The following is a 21,770-nucleotide window of genomic DNA, read 5'->3' as shown; positions in this document are numbered from 1 at the left end:
GACTGCAAATCCCTAATGAACACACAAGGATAATACTAAGCCATCACATTTGCCTTTTCTTTATAAATGAATTTCACTTTATGCTCCAACTCAGTTGACAGAATAAAGAAGTAGATAGTAACTTATTTGTTAACACATTCATATTTACAGGTTTTCTGGGATACCATTAGGTCAAGTGAGAATTCTTCAGTCAATCTGTATCCAAGAAAGCATTGGAATTCAAGTCTTCTTGATTCAAAGAACATTTCCTCTCTCTATTGCATCACACTGCTTTTCTATTATTGTTCTTAGTATTATTTTATTGAGTATTGTGAATGGTTTTGAAAAACATACTTTAACAGGGACATCAACAAACTAGACAGTTTACAGAGAAGGGTACCCAAAATGGGTTAAAAATTCATGATATGTAATGAATAGCTGTGCAACCTGGGGTTATAAAGTCTGAGAAAGAGGAAATTGAAGAGTCATAAAATTAGTCTTCATATATCTGAAAATATATCATATAAAGAAGAAAAAATGTGCTAACTCTAGAAAAGATAATTAGGACTGAAGAAAGGAGAAAATATCCAAATTATTTTCAGCTAAAGATAACAAAGAATCTAATAATGATGAGTCCAATTGGAACTTCCGAAATCTCAGTCACTGAAAGATAAAGTTATAGTTCAATAGTTAATATATCAAGGAAATAACAATAATTAAACTTATTTTTTAAGCCTAAATGGGAAGTTTAATAAAAACTATCCTTTCAACATTTAGATTTTATGCTTGTTTTATGATAGCAATATTTATCTTTTTCAGATGTCACATCCCCAAATTTCTCCAGAATGTAGCGGTAAAGGAAAAAAAAAAAAAAAAAACCTCTGGGTCACAAAAGTGAATGTTAAAAAAAAACAACAAACCAACAAAAACAAAAAGACAAAACAAAATCACAGTGCTGAATTATGGTTCTTAAGCTTCAATAATAGTAATCAAAATAGAGATGATTTAGTCTTATTTGAAATAAAATAAAATTAGCTTTTTTTCGTATGCTTCTATTTTCACCATAGTTCAAAAGCAAAAAATTAAAATGCAGAAAACATATAGAGGTTCTGATAAAAGGAAGTACCTTGTTAATCATGAAATATAACAACTGACAACCAAATAATGAAAATGCAAAAAATATATATATTTAAAGTTAGAAAAAATAAAAGACAGAAAAGAAAACAGATACAGTATGTCATAGTAAATGGTGTTAGCTTTAGAAGCAGAGAATCAGGATTTTTTAAATATTTCACCCACCACTTCAGTACTGTGGTTTTGGAGGATATAACCTTAAGTCTCAAAGTCTCAGTCTCCCTCTCTATAAAATAAACACAATCAAAATTAAACTTCTTACCTCAAAGATATTCTAAAAAATTCTCCTGGCCTATCTAAGAGGGAGAAGCCATGAACTTGGAGTAAAGAAAGTATATTCCTAAGCCTACACTGTCTTACAGGTACAATGCACAAAATGGAAAATCAATATTATTTAATGTGTTGACTCATTTGTGTTACTCAGAGAGGGTAGAAAGTATTCTGTTACTAAAATCCATATTCCATATATCAGACTTTTTTCAAAAATCTCCTTATTTTTATAGAATAGATGGAAGGTATCTCTGTTCCCTCTCTGCAGTCTGCTTATGGAGTTTGGAGTAGGGCAATCTCTCATTCTGTCTTCCCTATGGAGCTAAGATTGATACTTACCTGGCTTCTTCATGAATAAAAAGCTTGCTTGAATTTACAAAGCCATACAGCAGAGAATAATAGAATGTGTCTCCCAATGTAGGAACTTTATCCTGACACAAATGAGATTACCACCTCTGCTCAATAAAGTTCTTGTCAAGGTACCTCTAGGGAGAGAAGTTGAAGTGTTAGAAAATTATGTAGGAGGGAGTAAATCTGAATTTGTTTCCTAGATGATCCTTTATGGAAAATTTTCCTTATTATCTATGGCTATCCCTTGACAGCATATCCCTTGAGCTAGTATATTTTCATCAATGTGTCCTAGGGGAAAGACATTAAAGGGTACCAGTGAGAATGATTAGACCAACTGGTATTGACTCCCAATTGACCAAGGAATATGATAAGGTAATAGAAGGATTTCCAAGTGTCCAAGCTAAATAAGGATTTTTTCCCAAATAACCAAGCTCATTAATTTGTATAAAGTAACAAAACAGATTCTGAACAAGAATGCTTTTCTGTGATTTAAATGTAAAAGCCTTAATGTAAATGTAATGGACATTTTCTTTATGTCCAAAGGTCTTTGTTTCTGGTTTTTTTATATATTCTGGAAAGTTGAAACTTTTAGGATTTAACATCTGGGGAAGTCAAATATTGTTATTATAACTGAAGTGTAGACTTAATGTTGGAAAGATTAGTAATCATATGAAAATGTTAAAACTTTTTTTTTTTTTTTGGTTCTTTTTTTGTTTGTTTGTTTTTGCTGCTCAGGCAATTGGGGTTAAGTGACTTGCCCAGAGTCACACAGCCAGGAGATGTTAAGTGTCTGAGATCAGTTTTGAACTCAGGACCTCCTGACTTCAGGGCTGGCACTCTATCCACTGCACCATCTGGCTGCCCCCAAGATGTTTAATCTTAATGTTTAAAAGAATGAGGCCAGAGGAGAAACTCTAGTTCTAAAGGAATCTTGAACCAAAAGAGACAAGCTACTTATTGGATGTGGAGATTTTGGGGACAGAACTCGGCATGGATTCCTATATTGAATAGAGAAAAGAAATCCCTGCAGAATCAAAGAATTTCAGATTTGGAAGAGATCTTAGTGTCTATTTAATACTATCCCCATCTGAAGTTATGATGGTGTAGGAAAGGCCAAAGGATGAAGGAAGTCAATAAAATGGCTCAAACAACAAGAGAGATAAGGTTTAAAGTTGATACCCTTTAGAATCAGATACTAAGCAGAGACATCTATGCTTGAGTGCCCTGTGATTATCATAGTGCTTCTAAAATAGAAATGATTAAACTTAATACCTCTCGAATGTCTGTACTATTGCTAAGACAGACTCACGCTCTTATCAACCTGAAAAGGAAGTAGCTTTTATATTCTTTAAATGTCTGCCCTTCAAAGTTTGTTTCTCCCGTGGACATTAGAAATATGAGATGAGGATTTAAGATAGACTTAGTTTAGGAAAATATCCTCAATCTGAAAAGGGTGAAGTTCACACAATTATACAATCCCAGAATGAAAGAAGCCATCTAGTTCAACTTATATCTAAACTAGAAGCCCCTTTGATGAAAAATCAACAGTGATCAATGGTGAGCTCTAATGTTTAAGAAGTATATTAATAAGTTAAAATGTGTTGAGAGGAGGTCAAGCATTATGATGAAGGATTTGCTTGGAGGCAATGAAATATGGTAACCTCTTGAAGTAATTTGACAAGTTTATCCTAGAAACAGCTTTAGGATGGCATGATATCTGGGGTCTCCTATTTCAAGGACATAATGTAAAGAGAAGATTTAACTTAATGATTGTAGCACAGAGTATGGAAATTGAGTCAATGGACACAAATAGCAAAAATCTAAATTTAGATTAGCATGTTGGGGATGGAGGTGGCACTTTGGTAAAAGAGCTATCTGAAAGTAACATGACCTACTTTGAGAGAGGATTATTTCCTTACCTTAGAAATTTTTAAATAGTGGCTGAACGATGACTGTTCAATTATATGCTAGAGGAAATTTCTTTTATATCCATGGGTTGGATTAGGATAGCCGATGGGTTCTCTTCTAGTTCTAAACTTTTTTGACTATTTGATTTTTTTGGTGATACCCTACTGAGGGAAGCACTCTACTCATTGAGTTCACCCACTCCACTTTTAGATGGCTATATTATCTGTGGGGGGAGGTTTCAAATATTTCTAGCATTGTGTCTCCAGTTAGCTAAGCAGTGAACAAGATTTTATTAAATACTTACTATGTGCCTATCACTATGCTTATCACTGGAGATAAAATGAAATTCAAAAAGTCCTCTTTGAGAACCTCACATTCTAACATTGAACTCCAAGGAAAATATTAAAAACAAAATATTCAATTAAAATTGCAATAAAATTTATGAACTATTTTCTTTTTTTTTCTTTTTTTTAAAATAACTTTTTGACAGAACCCATGCCAGGGTAATTTTTTACATTATCCCTTGCACTCGCTTCTGTTCCGATTTTTCCCCTCCCTCCCTCCACCCCCTCCCCTGGATGGCAAGCAGTCCTTTACATGTTAAATAGGTTACAGTATATCCTAAATACAATATATGTGTGCAGAACCAAACAGTTCTCTTGTTGCACAGGGAGAACTGGATTCAGAAGGTAGAAATAACCCGGGAAGAAAAACAAAAATGGAGATAGTTCACATTCGTTTCCCAGTGTTCTTTCTTTGGGTGTAGCTGCTTCTGTCCATCCTTGATCAATTGAAACTGAATTAGATCTCTTTATCAAAGAGATCCACTTCCATCAGAATACATCCTCAAACAGTATCGTTGTGGAGGTATATAATGATCTCCTGGTTCTGCTCATTTCACTTAGCATCAGTTCAAATAAGTCTCGCCAGTCTTCTCTGTATTCATCCTGCTGGTCATTATGAACTATTTTCTTGAAAAAATTTATTGATAATATTACTTTCAAACACTTTTTAAAATTGTACCATGCTAATGGCTCATTGATAAACAGATTGATAAACTTCTGAATTTCTTGAGGAAGTATGATTTTTGAACATTGGAAATGGAATTCAAGGTAGACTTAGGTTGTTTTTACAGGCTTTAAGCTTCTGTACTCAGTCATTAGCTTTTTTTATTCGTTCCTTCTTCCTTTAATTTACCTAGGAAAATATTGTGTTTACTTTATCTTGTTTGTATTGGATTGAAAGATTTTTGTCTTGTTCAGGGAAAGCAGAGATTGCAAGGAAATAGGGAGAGGTTTGGGGGCAACTACTGTAAGAGATGTAACCATTCCCAAGTGCATCTGGCATTGCCAGTATATTGAGAGCTTCTATTAAAGGTGAAACAGAGATAGCCTGAAAGTCCTACTGCAGAGTCTGAGAACGATTTACTTCAGTACTTCCTCACTCTTGGGGCTAAGAATATGAAAGCACCCCATACTCTGGAGATATATATTTGGCAATGCAGAGAACAGAGGACAGAAAGCCAGGTGAAATTCCATAATTTTAGAATTAGAAGAAACCTCTGTGACTATTCACTCCAACCCCACACCTAGATAAAAGCTTCTAACTTCTTGACTGAGTGTCATTCAGTCTTTGCTTGAAAATGCTCCAATGGGGTGGGGGTGAGGGGGTGGGAAGAGAACAATGTCTCTCAAAGTGGCTATTCCACTTTCAAGTATCATTAGTCACTAGAGAATTTTCTTTCACACTGTGCCTAAATTTATCTATTTATTCATTTCAGCCTTAATTTTTATTTTTTATACTTTTCTATGGTCAGGCAGAATCACCCAATCATATCTTAAAATTATAAGAGATTACAACATATACTTGTGTTTATGAGGATGTGATATAGAATAAGGAATATGAATAATATATGTAAATGTAGAACCACTTCTTTGGACACAGAATTTTGCTTAAAATCTTATTTCCCTATAAATTTATATTTTATTAAGAATAAAAAGTTTAACTTGAAGATGGTCAGTTTCAGCTGTGAGAAAAGTAGTTTTCCTCTCCCTCAACCCAAGGCTCTATATTGGGACCTCCCGTCTTCTAAATTGTCTTTCAGTAATTTCTTCAGGTCCTATGTCTTTACTTATCATCTCCATATAAATGACTCCAATATTCACAAAGTCATTTTCTCTCTCCTAACCTCCATGTTCTACTGGACATTTCAAACTGGATGTCAAAGAAGGCCACACAAATATCTTCAAAATATAACCCATATTTTCCACCAAATGCAATCTTTTCTGCACTTCCTTATTTTTGTGGAAAATACCACCATCCTTTTAATGACACCGATTTCAATACTGAATAAATTTAACAACTTTCTCTCCCTTCCCAAATGCATCCAATCAATTTTCTATTCAAATTCTTTGCATTTTCACAATAACTTTCACAAACATTCCAACTCTCAAGCACACATAGTCATTAGACTTGACCATCCTTGACCAATGGTCACCACTGTTGGCTGCCTCCCACAGGTCACATCACTTCCTGAAACTTCCTGTATCTCCAGTTTCAAAGTTCATCCCTCCAAAGATCGAATGACCTCTCCAAGATCCCAGTTCTGGAAACAGGGATCATGTGACTCAATACTGAGAAATACTTCATCCAATCAGTCCCATTCACCCTCTCTACTGGACATTTATAGCTTCATATTTTTTGTTTGTTTGTTTTAGATCCACATAGCTATCAAAAAGTTTTTGCTAAAGCACAAGACTAGGTCATTTCTACTAAAAAAAAAATAAAACTCACCAGTAGCTCCTACTTAAATCTAGAATCAAATATAAACTCAAAATGTTTGCTATGCTAGGGAAGAATTAATGGGTAAAAGCATGGGTCAAGCTAAGGATCTGTTCAGTGATTCAGTGCTTTGAACAATGACTAGCATTTAGTAGATACTAAATAAATATTTATTGATTCACTCTGATCCCCTCATTTTTCCTTTTCAATTAGTTTTTATTTCCATTAATCATGGAATTTGAAAGAATAGTACACATGATGATAGAAGAGTTTGAAGGTAATTGGTACAATTTGGAGGAATTCTCTTGACTTTTTTTATACTTTTAAGAGTAGGCAATATTCATGATAGAAACTATGATATATGTCAGCTGCCATCCTGAAAGAGTTCCAAAAACAACCCAACAATGGATATAAAAAGATGTAAAGGAGTATTTAAAATGCAAAGTAGAATGGCATGGATTCTATATGAAGGAGAAACAACAAACATTAATGAGAATATAGAAGTAAAAAAAGTCAAATTACAATTCTAAAGGAATTCTTAAGGAAGATAGTAATGACAAAGTAGTAATTCATTAACAAATCAATTTAATTAAATAGTACTGAAAACTATATATTCTGGTCCAATTTTAGGAACTAATAAGGTACAATTCCTAAGACTTAGAAACATCAAAAATGATAGTAATAGGAAAGCAGAATGTGCTATTCCAGAAGGTAGTAATTTCTCCCACAATGGAAGTTTTCCAGAAAGGTTAAATGACAGTTATGTGTGAGAGTGAACTTTAATTCATTAATGTATTTCAGGTCATAGATTTTGAACTAGAAAGAATTTTAAAAGTTATCTAGTGTAACACTTTTACTTCATAGATGATAAAGTTCACTTGCAGAGAGACTAAATGACTTTTTCTAAATTATTTGCATATTGACAGGTTTGGAATTTGAACCCAGATCTTCAGACAACAAATCAAATACAAAATTGTAACACACTATAATTTTACTCTAACATAGTGATATCATTTTCGTCCTTTTTAAAAACAAAGGGCAACAACCAATCAATCAACCAATCTTGACTATCATACATATATGTGTGTTTGTGTGTGTATATACACGCATACATGTATAAATGTACACATATACAACATATATATTTGTATGGATAAATATATAACTATGTATGTGTTTATATAGTGTGAATATGCACACACATACATACATATATGCATACATAGATGATAGATTGAGAGAAGACAGAAGGAAAGGAAAAGAAAGATACACAGAAAGAAATCCCTTATTTTACAATTCTTCGCTGCCACATAAAAATCTGCTATGGATCTTTCTCCTCTTTTTTGATTTCTTTAGTATATAGACCTAATATTTATATCTCTGGATCAGAGACTGTTCAGTATAATAACTTTTTGAGCATATTTCAATTTTTCTACCTACTTTCATAAGAAACTGCAGAAGATATTCTTCCTCACCACCACCACCAAAAAAAAATTCAGAATTCAGAATAAAAGGAAGACAAACAGACATGGAAAAGAATCACACCATTACCCAAAAGATCTACAATGACATCAATGTAAAGAACTCATGTCATGTATCATAAGCTATCCTATATTTTAGAGACACTCTGAGATTCAATAGTTTATCTAGGGTTACATAGCTAGTAAACAGGAGAGGTAGAATTTGAATAAAGTCTTTTTAATCTAAGTCCAATACTATGTTAATTGTACTATATTACCATTCACCATTATGTTATTAAAATAATAAAAATTTCTGTAATTGAGACTTAGTTCAAACTCAGAAGGCTTTTAAATATTAGTTCCTCTATTGATGAGATTACAAAAGGACTCTCATTCTGTTGTCTTATTTATTTGAAAGCTAATTAGATATAATAATTTCATTTAAATACAAATTTTTATGAACAACAGTTCAAATTCATTTCCAGGCTACAATACAAAGTTTATACAAAACCAGAAAATTTTTGTAATAGTTTTAGAACAGCTATTTATGAAATTGTCCAGGCTCAGAATAATAATTCTTGTTTTCTTCTCTTTGAGGTTAACATCTAGAGCACTATTTCCCCAGCCTGTTCCAAGGATGATCCCTCACCTCCGATTCAATGATGACCAAGACGGCTCTGGAAGCTATGTTGAATTAAAGCTTAGGTTTCCATCTGGATTACTCTCATGACTTCATCTGGATCAATTGAACAGTATGGACATATATTAGTCTATCTCTCAGGGAACCTTCTGGCAAAAAATATTTACTACTCTATCCCGAATCTGTTTGGTTTTCACCCCATAGATGATAGGATTTAGCATTGGAGGAACCAGGAGGTAGACATTAGCCAACATTACATGGACTGCTCGGGGTACATGATGTCCAAAACGATGGGAAAGAAAAGTGAAGAGGGCAGGTATATACAAGGCCAGGATAACACAGATATGTGAGGCACATGTGCCAAATGCCTTGAGTCGGGCATCCCCTGATGGCAGCCTTAATACAGTCTGTAAAATCATGATATAGGATACAGCAATGATTATGATGTCAAAGCCACCCACAGAGAAAGCCACAACAAGCCCATATACACGGTTTGCTCTGGTGTCTGCACATACAAGCTTTAGTACAGCCATATGCTCACAGTATGACTGGGGGATGATTCTATTAGAGCAAAAGGGCTTCCAGGTGACCATAAAACAAAAGGGGCTCACCCACAACACACCTCTTACCATCACTGCTATACCTAGTTTAGTTACTGCTGAGGTAGATAAAATAGTTGAATGGCGTAATGGAAAGCAGATGGCCACATAACGATCCAGGGCCATTGCCATCAGAATCCCTGACTCCACAGAAGAGAAAGTATGAATGAAGAAAACCTGAGTAAGGCAGGAGTGATACTCAATCTCACAAGAATCAAACCAGAAGATTCCCAGCATCTTGGGAAGAGTGGAAGAGGACAGAACTAAGTCAGTAAAAGCCAGCATGGCCAGGAAGAGGTACATGGGCTCATGGAGGGTGTGGTCAGTACGGATCACATGAAGAATGGTGATATTTCCCACCAAGGCCATAGCATACATGGCACAAAATGGGAAGGCAATCCAAAACTGGGCTTTTTCCAACCCTGGGATTCCAAGCAGGATGAAAAAAGGAGGATGGAAAGAGTTGTTCCCAGATATTGACATGATGGGATCCTTTCTGCATGTCATGCTTGGTAAAGGAACTGTCTCCCTATAGGAAAAAGAAATTCTAATCAAACAAACAAACAAAATGAACATTTATTATACTTTAAGAAAGTGATAAAATTGTATGAACATGAATAAATTGAAGTCATGCAAATTGAATAGGGTAATAAGAAAATTGAATGTTCTGGAGAGTAAATTCACCTATTTTAACACAAAATTCTTTTTCCTTTAAAATAATTTTGAAAGATATAGGAAATAAAAACAAAATTCTGCCTATTAGACTATATAACAATGACCAACCTATATACATCATTTAATAGATACTTAGATCTTGCTGAAATTTTTTTGTTTAATTATTTCATTTTGAAAGTTAAATATTTGAACAGAAACATATAAAATATTATCATCAAATGTCACTGTGAAGTTAAACCATTCTTTTTTTCTAGATCCAATTCATTACAGAAGATTTTTGTTAAAGACTTTATTTTTCTTTTCCTTTGATAAAAAAAAATCAGCTTTGGTTGGTTCCTGTGCATTGTTCTAATAAGACTCAGTGAGCTGGCTGAAGGGATAATGCAGAGTAGAGAAGGAAAAGAAAATGATAGAGTATGAGTTATTCCTTGGCTATGCAAGCTATGTTCTTTGTATCTCCAGATTTCTTGTTGACCTTTTTTCTCACAGGTTCTTTCTCATAATTTCATATTAGTAAAATCTGACTCAAATCTACTTTTTCTTCTAGAGAGAGAGATCTTGTTTATCTCAAGAATGCTTTTCTCAAGAATCACTGATGTTCAGTTCCAATAGAGCAGTAATAAATTGAACCAGCTACACCCAACGAAAGAACTCTGGGAAATGAGTATGAACCACTACATAGAATTCCCAGTCCCTCTATTTTTGTCTGCCTGCATTTTTGAATTCCTTCACAGGTTAATTGTACACTATTTCAAAGTCTGATTCTTTTTGTGCAGCAAAATAACTGTATGGACATGTATACATATATTGTATTTAACTTATACTTTAACATATTTAACATGTATTGGTCCATCTGCCATTTGGGGGGGGGGTGTGAGGGAAAGGAGGGGAAAAATTGGAACAAAAGGTTTTGCAATTGTCAATGCTGAAAAATTACCCATGCATACATCTTGTAAATAAAAAGCTACAATTTTTTTAAAAAATCACTGATTTTTAGACTTCAGAGGGAATCAACTGGCTATTCTGTTTAATACATACCTAAAAAGTAATCTCTACTACAATATAAGCAACAACTTTTCTCTAAACATCTTTAATAACAGAAACCCATACCCTCCTAAGAAGCTCCTCCCATTTTTTCACGGATCAATCTTAAGAAAGTTATTTCTCCCCACCAGAAGTTCTAAATTCTCCTATTTGAAAGTTCCTACTCCTTTTGTCCTCTGAAAAACTTAATTCTATGAAAGTTCTTGTGTAAGTGTGGTATAGGGGTATTTGGAGATAATTTGAGAGAGATAAGATACTTGACTTTACTAATCTATATATATTTTTAATTTTAGGGATATATTTCTATAATCAAAATTACTGAAACCTTTGCCATGAGTCTATTATCATGGAGTTTGAAGAGACTTTGGATAACATCTATCCATACTCCTCATTTTCTAAATAGTAAACCGAAGCCAGAAAGTTAAAAATCACAAAACTAACAAATTGAACAGATCAGATTAAAATCCAACCTTCTGACTTACAAATCAAATTTTTCCCAACTACATCAAGACTAAAGACTCAGCATTCCTTTCTTCTAAAGTACCATCAGTTCTGCCCATTGGCTGGCTTCTTTGAATTAGATGAACACACTCATGAATCCTTTATTTCTGTGATCAACAAATATATTGTCTAACAATAAACTTTGAACCATAGAAAATTTTCTAAAGCTCAGAGAGTTTAAGTGATGTGCTCAGAATTACCTAGGCAGAATATGTCAGAGGCAGAAATGTGACAAGTTTGATAAATCCAAATCTCAAAAACACCATGCTGCAATTTAAGACTATAAAATGTACACTGGGTATCAATCGGATTTTTTAGAGGGACTTTTCTCATTGGGAGTTTTCTGAAATAAATCCCCATTATCTCCCCCAAAAATCAGAGAATCAATATTTCAAAATTGAAACATCTCAGGGTACCCTAGAGTTCATATAGAACAATGCATATTTGAGCATAAATCCTCTCTCTAACATATTTGCCAAGTAGAGCATTATAATTACCAAAACTATGTTTCATGATTATTCCTTTTGTTTCTCTCATCGAATCCTTATAGAACTTGTGTGAGAAAGATTGTTAAGCTGAGAATGGATTATTATCACCATTTCATGCATGAGGAAACTGAGATTGCCTGGCAATATTGTCAATTTAGCACTTTATTTTTAACAAGGGCATAGTTGTTATGGTAATGATGATAGTGGTCCTGGAGTAGGACCACCAGAAAGAAGAAGAGGAGGTGGAAGAGGAAAAGGAAGAGAAGGAAAATGAAGGGGAACAGGAGGGGGAGAGAAGGAGGAAGGGGAGAAGGAGAAGAAAAAAAAGAAAATTTGCAAAGAAGGGTATGCATTTATCTCATTGATTACTTGAATATTACACCTTTTCCTTTCTTATATCAGAGCCTGCCTTGCGAAAGTTCCAAAATCATGCTGCTTAACTAAAGCCTTGGAATGGTTCTCCATGAATAATACTCTAGAATCTGAAGCATCAGTTTTTGTCCTTTTACTATTCAACCTAAATCATAATTCAGAAAAGAAAGAATGATGAACAAATTAATTCTGAAATTAGAATGGTCAAAATTTTGTGTATTAAATTATACATTACCAATCATAACATGTAACATTTTATTTTCCCATAGCATTGTTGAAATCCCATGCACTTTTTCCCCCTGAGGCAATTGGGATTAAGTGATTTGCCCAGGGTCACACAGCTAGGAAGTGTTAAGTGTCTGAGATCAGATTTGAACTCAGGGCTTCTTGACTTCAGAGCAGGTGTTCTATCCATTGCACTACCTAGCTGTCTCTCTCCCCCTCCCCTCGCCCCACCATGCACTTTTTAAAATAGTATTTTATTTTTCCAAATACAGGCAAAGACAGATTTCAACATTCACCTTTGCAAAATCTTGTGTTCCAAATGTTTCTCCCTCTCTCCTTTCCCCTTCCTTTCCCCAAGATAGCAAGCAATCTGACATATATTAAATAATAACATATAACACTTAAGAGTGAAAGGTGAACTTTAAGTCCTAGTTCGTTTTTATCATTGTACAGTTAAAGAAACAGAGTCCCTGAAATTATGGAGGGAATTAATGACAAAACTAAGACTATCACACAGACAGTAAAGGTATAGCCTCTCTGAAGTGGGCACCAAATCATTTGATGAATGCCCTATGGAGGAAAAACATATTTCAGTGTTCTGACATTATGTTGGATTAGAAGGTTATTGATAGTGCAAATAATATCAGAAAAACTAGAGACCTGAGTGTGTATATTTTTTTAAGTTCCAGTCTCATGGAGTCAAGAGCACTGATGTTAACAATAACTGATGTTCATATAATGCTTTAACATTTTTAAAGCATTTTAAAATTGTCTGGAGAAGGGAAGACTGAAGGATGAATATGAAATTTATCTTCAGATATATGAAGGGTTGCTAAGTGAAAAAAAGAATATACTATGTGCTTCTAGGGAGAAAAAATTACTGGATAATGGATAATGGATAATGGATAAACAAACAAACTGCAGCATTTTGGGGTGTGGTCCAAGGGTAAAGAAAAACCTATAAATGATAGGTGTCCAACAATGGATCTGATTGCTTCAGGATTTATTAGACTCAATAGCCCATAGATATCATAATTATAACTTACCTGAGACTAACTGATTCATTTCAGGGATATCACAGAAAATTTCTATACTGGATGAAAAGTTTAATAAAATATTTCTACATTGATTCCATCATTCAGAGTTCATGATTCTATTATTAAAGAAACATTTCCGTTTTTCAGGAGCCACAGCCTAAAATTCTAATTAAGCAGAACATAGAAGCAGGAAAGAAACAAATGCATTTGGGAAATAAAAAAAAAGTTACAAAATTCCTATGCCAAAACTTTTGAGTTTTACTCACAAGAAATCATTTTAGGCCCTCACTTAGAACCTGTTTACTCTTATTTTACACAAGATTTAATAAACTTGGTTACTTGCCTTTCAGATGCATAGTAGATTGGAAGCAAAACAGAAAGTAATGGATACATAGAATACTGATAAGAGTCGAGACTAGTGATATAGCCAAGGGAAGTGACAAATGACAGACTGATAATGAGACAGTTAAAAAAGAAAAATAATTTTAAAAACCTGCCTCAAGAATTCATAAAGATTGGGTTCTAGGATTGATTTACTCTAGGGGAAAATAGGCCAATAGGTATATCTATTACAGTAAGTGATTCAGTCATTAAAGATAGGTTAAGTGTTTGCATAATAACCTCCTTGTAAAAATCCAAAAACCATAGAATGTTAGACTTAGAAGGAGCCTTAATATTATCTAATCACAGATGTCTTTGTTCCCATGTTTCAAATTAAGAACTTCACACACAGATAAGTTAAATAATTTGCAAAGACCACACTGGTAGGCTTTGCCAAAATGAGAGAAAAGCATGAGTTACTGCTAATGAGTTCACAGATACTTTTGTTTTGTGTGATTCCTGAAAGAGCTCAGAAGATCAAGAAACTCAGCCAAGAGAGATCTACCCACCTTGTTTCCAGTAGCCTGGAGTTTCAAGTCAAAGGAATTCCTATTCAGTCTGAATAATGATGATCTTTCACCATTGCCTGCTTCATTAATTCTTGGAGTATCAGGAGCCACTGAAAGTCACTGTTTATTCTCAGCCTGAAGTCAGCACAGTCTCTGCTTCTCTCCCTAGTTCAGCTAGTTGGGAATCTCTCATATCTTTCTTTATAGGTAATGTGGTGGAAGAGAAACTGACTCTAGAGGCAGATGAATCCTGGCTTTCAATCGTCATTCCACCACTTAAAAACTGAGTGATTTTGGGCAGATCACTTGCAATGTTTTATACATGATAAGAACTTAATACCTACTTAAATTATTGACAGTAATGTACCTGTCTAGAAAATATGCATGATTATGTTTAAACTTATCTCAAGGGATTGTGGGAAGCAAAATGGTTTGAGAATTTTACAAAGTTTTTGGCCCAGCCAGGATGGAGAGAAGGGGGACAAGGAGAGGAAGAAGATCCTGAAGTAAATCCTTTAAAAGAGAGAGAATAGGAAGTATTTAGTAAGCATTTACTAAAGGTGTGCTAACCAACTGCCTGTGACTGACTTACTGATAATTAAATCATAACCCATTCATGTGCTTAATTTTTTTTAAAGACTTTCCCCCTTTTCTAGTAGCAAGCTCCCAAACACAGGACAAATATCCCTGCTGTAGAATGTCTGCAGGAATAGCACTTCCTCTGCTATATTTATGGAGTGGGTCCTACACTTGCCAACCTTCTGCATGAGAGAGAAGCTAGTGTGAGCTGGTCCTCACACCACCCCAGAGCAGAAAAGAGGTAGAAATTGCTCCCAATGTGGGGAGTTTATACTGAAGCAGGAGGGAGAACCTGCTTTTTTTTTTTCTCCCTGTGACCTTTAGTGAAGAAAATCTGGAGAGAAGTTGAGGCATCAGATCATTGGATAATAGGGAGGAAATCTAAATGTGTTTTACAAGCTGAAGTTCAAAGGAAAATTGCCTTCTGTATTTTCTGTTTCTTATATGTCTCTTGAGTTCAGATGTCACTTCTGTGGTGTTGTAGGGAAAGGACATTGAACATGAATGAGTAAGCAAAGTAATGAGTCCAAGTGGTGTTGGATCCTATTTGACAAACAAATAGAAAGGCTCTATTTGCAAAGATGACTTGTAAAGGATAAATGAAGAATGGAGGAAGGGAGGCAAGATGTACCAGTTCTATGGAACCTTGGAATCAGGAGAAACCTACTACTTGAGAGTTGAGGGAGTTCTGTTACAGACAGATGTTTATCTTAGATTAAGAAAGGCATTGAGAGAATAAATAAATGTTCTCTCTGTATCTTTTTGTCGCTCTTTTTCTGTCTCCCTCTATCTCTGTCAGTCTGTCTCTCTCTTCCAGAAAACTTAGGAAAAATTAATTTGTGTATGAGGAAGGTACAGAGGAAGCTAGCAAGATAATACAAAGGCCTACAAATCCAAGATAGATAAATTAGATAGACAGACAGATAGGTTGATTGAGGTCCTTTCTCAAACTCAGCTGTCAAGCGTTCCAAATCAACTAGCGAGAGCACAACTCTATTGGACTAGCCGTATTGTTCAAATGGCAAAAACATTATTTTATGGAGAACTCACACAGGGCAAGTACTCATAAGGGGGTCAGAAAAAAGTAATACAAAGACATTCTCAAAGTTCCTCTTTAGAACATTAGGACTGAGTGTATGACATGGGAGACACTGGCACAGGAACACACAGCATGGCATGCCTTCGTCGGAGAAGACGCTGTGTTCTATGAGAAAAGCAGATTTGAATTAACCCCAAAGAAACATGAGATGTGCAAAATTAGAGAAGCTACTCCAAGTGTTAATAGGGACTATTTGTGTACAACCTGAGGCAGCACATTACCAACTTGTTTTGGTCTGATCAGTCACAGTTGGACATACTGTAACTCTACTTTAACATAGTGATGTCATTTTGTTCCTCTTTGAGACTGAAGGACAACTAATCAACCACTCAATATATGGATAAATAGATTCTTAAATAGATATTTTATCTTCCCCAATTACATGTAAAAACAATTTTCTATATTTGATTTTTTTTTTTTGCAAGACAATTGTGGTTGAATGATTGGCCCAGGGTCACATAACTAGTAAGTTTTAATTATCTGAGGCTGGATTTGAACTCAGGTTCTCCTGACTACAGGGCTAGTGCTCTCTCCCCTGTTTCACTGATCCACTAGAATAAATTTTTAAAACTTAATTCCAAACTCTCTCCCTTCTTCCCCCTTTCCTCCCACACTGAGAAGGCAAGAAATTGTACTATACCTATTATACAGGAGAGCCTCATTGAGGGGTTTGGCTAACCCCACCAACGCAGGTGTCCGGGATAGTTCAGCAGAGAAACCAACTTGGCATTGAGCCTTGTTTGTCTCAAATAATATTTAAGTCCTCTGAGGCAGAGTCTCTTTGGAATCTCACCCTTGGAGATGCTCTACCTGGGACCTTCCTTTGGGACTTGAAAGCTGCAAGTCAGGATTCCCCTGCTATTTCATTCATAAGTTGGTGGTGCTTCTCAAAATTGGTGATTTTTTTTTAATATTATTACTTTTTTTTTGTCTTTGCTATTTTGTACTATTCTACTTTTATTGTAATCATTAAGCTATCTTATTAAGCTAAAAGTGATGACTTGCTGCAGGAGCAAATCGGAACTACATAATCCCTTAATCAGAGTTGTCTTTTTGGCTATTTTTTTAGGAGGTGATCCATGAATTCTTTCAATTTCTATTTTATCTCTGGTTCTATAATATTGGACAGTTTTCCTTGATAATTTCTCGAAAGATGATGTCCAGGCTTTTTTTTTTTTTTTTTTTTTTTTTTTTTTTTTTTTTGGGAGGGGGAGAAGGTGAGAAGGGGGGCGGGGGCTTTCAGGAAGCCAAATAATTTTAAGATTATTTCTTTTTTTTTCTAATGAGATATTTCACATTGTCTTCTTTTTTCATTATTTTGGTTTTTGTTTTATTGGTTTTTGATGTCTCATACTTATTAGGTTTTACTTGTTCAATTCTGATTTTTTAGTAATTATTTTCTTCAATGAGATTTTGTACCTCATTTTCCATTTTTCTACTTTTTAAAAAATTCTTTTCTTTAGTGAATTTTTGTAAACAAATTTCCAATTGATCAATTCTTCTTTGCAAGTCATTTTTTTTCCTCACCAGATTTTTGTACTACCCCCTCCCCGCTCCCTTCTCTTTACTCCTTTCCTCTCCTACTCTCTCTCCCCTCTCCCCTCTTCCTCTTCCCCTCTTCCCGACCTCTCTTCCCCACCTCTCTCCTGACTATATAAACTGCTTCTAATTTCATAATAATAAAAAAGTGAGTTATAAGTATCCTCCCATGTAGGACTATAAACACATAAATCTTATTAAGTCCCTTGTAATATCCCTTTCCTGATTGCCTCCTTATGCATATCTTGATATCCACCTATCCCCCTGAAGAATTATACTCGATTTTGTGGGTGGATGATTCTTGGTTGTAGTCCTTGCTCCACTGCTCTCCAGATTATCATATTCCAAACCCTCTGAATCTTTAATGCAAAAATTACTAAATTTTGTGTCATCCTTACTATGTCTGCATTATACTAAATTGTTTCTTTCTGGATGCTTGCAATAGTTTTTCCTTGACCTGGAAGTTTTGGAATTTGGTTATAATATTCCTGGGAGATTTCATCTTGGAATATCTTTTAAGAGGTGATTGGTAGATTCTTTCAATTTCTGCTTTCTAAAGCAGACCTTTCTAAAATCAATGTGTTTATCAATTTTTTATAGAACAGTAATATTCTGTTACCTTCATATACCATAACTTATTCAGCCATTCCCCAATTAATGGGCATCTACTCATTTTTGCAATTCCTTGCCACCACAAAGACAGGCTCTTTTTTTTTTTTTTTTTTTTTTGTAAATGGCTTTCAAAAACTGATTGGAAACTAAATAATCTGATCCTAAAGTGTAATGGGCTGAAGCTCTTGAGTCATTGCACTGAGGTCCCAAGCACATGAGGCTAAATAGCAATTGGACAATACTCTATTAATATATGCTTGGAGAAAGAATGGCCCCGCCCACTCTCTGTGCAAATTTTGATGTGTTGTAGAGAAAATGACGTAGAGATGATTTGGTGGGTGGAGTGAGAGAGGCAGGGGACTGCTGGCCGGATTTGTGTTGTAACTACTCTCACTTCGTATTGCCATTCCCCCTTCACCTCAGCAAAGAATAAAGAGCAAGCATTCTCCCTTATTCTGACTCCCGCTGATTCTAATATACTCTGAGTGCTAACTGCAGTCATCACACTAAAGAATGAGTGGGTAAAACAACAAATCATAGATACAATTGATAATTTCATCTAAGAGAATGACTATAATGAGACAACATACCAAAATTTATGGGGTGCAGCCAAAGCAGTTCTTAGAGGAAGTTTTATATCTCTAGATACTTGCATAAAAAAGAGAGAAAAAGAGAAGATCAATGAATTGAGAATGCAATTTAAAAAGCTAGAAAAAAAATAAATTAAAAACTCTCAAATACCAATTTTGAAATTCTGAAAATAAAAGGGGAGATTAATAAAATTTAAAGTAAAAAATCTATTGAACTAATAAACAAATCTAAGAATTGTTTTTCTGAAAAAATCAACAAAATAGATTAATCTATAGTTAATTTGATTAGAAAAAGGAAAGAAAAATCAAATTGTTAATATCAAAAATGAAAAAGATGAATTTTCTACCAATGAAGAGGAAATTAAAGCAATAATTAGGAGTTATGTTGCTCAACTGCATACCAATAAATCTGTTGATCTAAGTGAAATGGATGAATACTTACAAAAATATAAATTGCCTAGATTAATAGACAAGGAAATAAATTATTTAAACAGTCCCATTTTAGAAAAAGAAATTGAACAAGCTATTAATCAACTCTAGAAGAAAAAACCTCCAGGGCCAGATGGATTTACATGTGAATTCTAACAAACATTTAAAGAATTAATTCCAAATACTATGCAAACTACTTGAGAAAATAGGGAAAGAAGAAATCCTTTTTATGACCCACTCATTCTTTTTTATAGTGCTGACCTAAAACCTAAACCAGATAGAGTCAAAACAGAGAAATAAAATTATAAACCAATTTTTCTAATGAATATTGATGCAAAAATCTGAAATAAAATATTAGCAAAAAGATTATAGCAAGTTATCCCCAGGATAATGACCAAGTAGGATTTATTCCAGGAATGCAGAGCTAGTTCAAAATTAAGAAAACTATTAGTATAATTGACTGCATCAATAAGCAAATCAACAAAAAATCATATGATTATCTCAATAAATGCAGAAAAGTCATTTGACAAAATCCAACACCCATTCCTATTCAAAACACTAGAGAACATTAGAATTAATGGAGTTTTCCTTAAATAATCAGTAGCATCTATTTAAAATCATCAGCAAGCATCATATGTAATGACGATAAACGAGCACCATTCCCAATAAGACCATGGGTGAAACAAGGTTGCTCACTCTCACAATACAATTCAATATTGTATTAGAAATGTTAGCTTTGGCTATAAGAAAAGAAAAAGAAATTTAAAAATTAAAGTAGGTAATGAGGAAATCAAATTACCAAATTGAGGAAACCAAACCAAACTCTTTGCAGATGATATGATAGCATGCTTAGAGAATCCTAGAGAATCAACTAAAAAAACTACTAGAAACAATTCACAACTTTAGCAAAGTTGCAGGAAACAAAATAAATCAACATTTTATATTACCAAAAAAGTCTAGTGACAAGAGATACAAAGAGAAATTTCATATAAAATAATTGTAGATAATATAAAATATTTGGTAGTCTATCTATCAAGGCAAAGTTGGGAACTATATGAACACAATTATAAAACATTTTCCATATCAATAAGGTCAGATCTAATAAACTGGAACAATATCAAGTGTTCATGAGTAGGTTGAGCTAATATAATAAAAATGACAATATTACCTAAGTTAATCTATTTATTCTGTGCTGTATCAATCAAACATCCAACAAATTATTTTACATAGATAGAAAAAATAATTATAAAGTTCATTTGGAAAAACAAAAAGTCAAGAATTTCAAGAGAATTAATGAAAAAATGCAAATGGAGGTCACCTAGCCGTTAACATATATATACTATATTATAAAGCAGTAGGCATCAAAACCATTGGTATTGGCTAAGAAATAGAGTAGTTAATCAGTGGAATAGGTTATGTTCATAAGACACAATAGTCAATGACTATAGTTATGTAGTCTTTGATAAATCCAAAAACCCCGGTTTCTGGGATAAGCACTCAAATTTGACAAAAGTTGCTGAGAAAATTAGAAATTAGTATGACAGAAACTACACATTGACTCACACCTAACACTCTACACCAAGATAAGGTTGAAATGGGTTCATGATCTATACATAAAGAATGTTATTATAAGCAAATAAGAAGAACAATGCATAGTCTACTTCTCAGATTTGTGGAGAAGGAAGGAATTTGTGGCCAAAGAAGAACCAGAGTACTTTATGGAATGCAAAATGGATAATTTTGATTATGTTAAGTTAAAAAAGTTTTTGTACAAACAAAACCAATGCAGACAAGATTGGAAGGGAAGCAATAAAATGGGACAAAAATACTACATCCAAGGGTTTGGATAAAGATCTCATTTCTAAAACATATAGAGAATTTATTTAAATCTATAAGAATTCAAGGCATTCTCCAATTGTAAAATGGTCAAAGAATATGAACAGACATTTTTCAGATGAAGAAATTGAAGCCATATCTAGTCACATGAAAAGGCACTCTACATCACTATTGATAAGAGAAGTGCAAATCAAGACAGCTCTGAGATATCACTATACATCTCTCAGATTGGCCAAAATGATAGGAAAAGATGATAAATGTTGAAGGGAATAGTGACTAGACTAGTCTAGTCTAGGGGACACTAATACATTGTTGGATGAATTGTGAACTGAACCAACCATTCTAGAGAGCAAAAAGGAACTATGCCCAAAGGACTATTAACTGTGATCCAACACTTATGTCTACTGGGCCAATATCCCAAAGAGATCATAAAAACAATGGAGAAAGACCCTTATGTGCAAAAATGTTCTTATCAGCTTTTTTTGTAGTGGCAAGAAACTGGAAACGGAGTGGATACCCATCAGTTGGAGAATGACTGAATAAGTTTTGGTATAGGAATGTTATGGAATATTAATATTCTGAAAGAAAAGATCAACAGGATAATTTCAAAGAGTCCTGGAGAGAATTACATGTACTGATGCTAAGTGAAGTGAGCAGAAGCAGGAGATCAATGTATAATGTTGTACAGTAACAAAAAGATTATGTGATGACCAACTGTGATGGACTTGGCTC

General features: G+C 34.1%; 1 protein-coding gene across 1 annotated transcript; it reads right to left on the bottom strand.

The window, feature by feature from the left end:
- Window positions 1-8,660: 8,660 nt before the first annotated feature.
- Window positions 8,661-9,605, bottom strand: LOC127558104 (olfactory receptor 52R1-like). Its single transcript, XM_051991331.1, has one exon. The coding sequence runs from the start codon at window positions 9,603-9,605 to the stop codon at window positions 8,661-8,663; it is 945 nt and encodes a 314-aa protein (XP_051847291.1).
- Between the last annotated feature and the right edge of the window lie 12,165 nt (window positions 9,606-21,770).

The sequence above is a fragment of the Antechinus flavipes genome, chromosome 3, assembly GCF_016432865.1.
Source record: "Antechinus flavipes isolate AdamAnt ecotype Samford, QLD, Australia chromosome 3, AdamAnt_v2, whole genome shotgun sequence".
Lineage (NCBI taxonomy): Eukaryota > Metazoa > Chordata > Mammalia > Dasyuromorphia > Dasyuridae > Antechinus > Antechinus flavipes.
This window is presented reverse-complemented; position numbering and strand designations above follow the sequence as displayed.

What these genes read in the sequence shown, in the direction of transcription:
- LOC127558104 (XM_051991331.1), bottom strand. Translation starts at nt 9,605, where the DNA reads ATGTCAATATCTGGGAACAACTCTTTCCATCCTCCTTTTTTCATCCTG.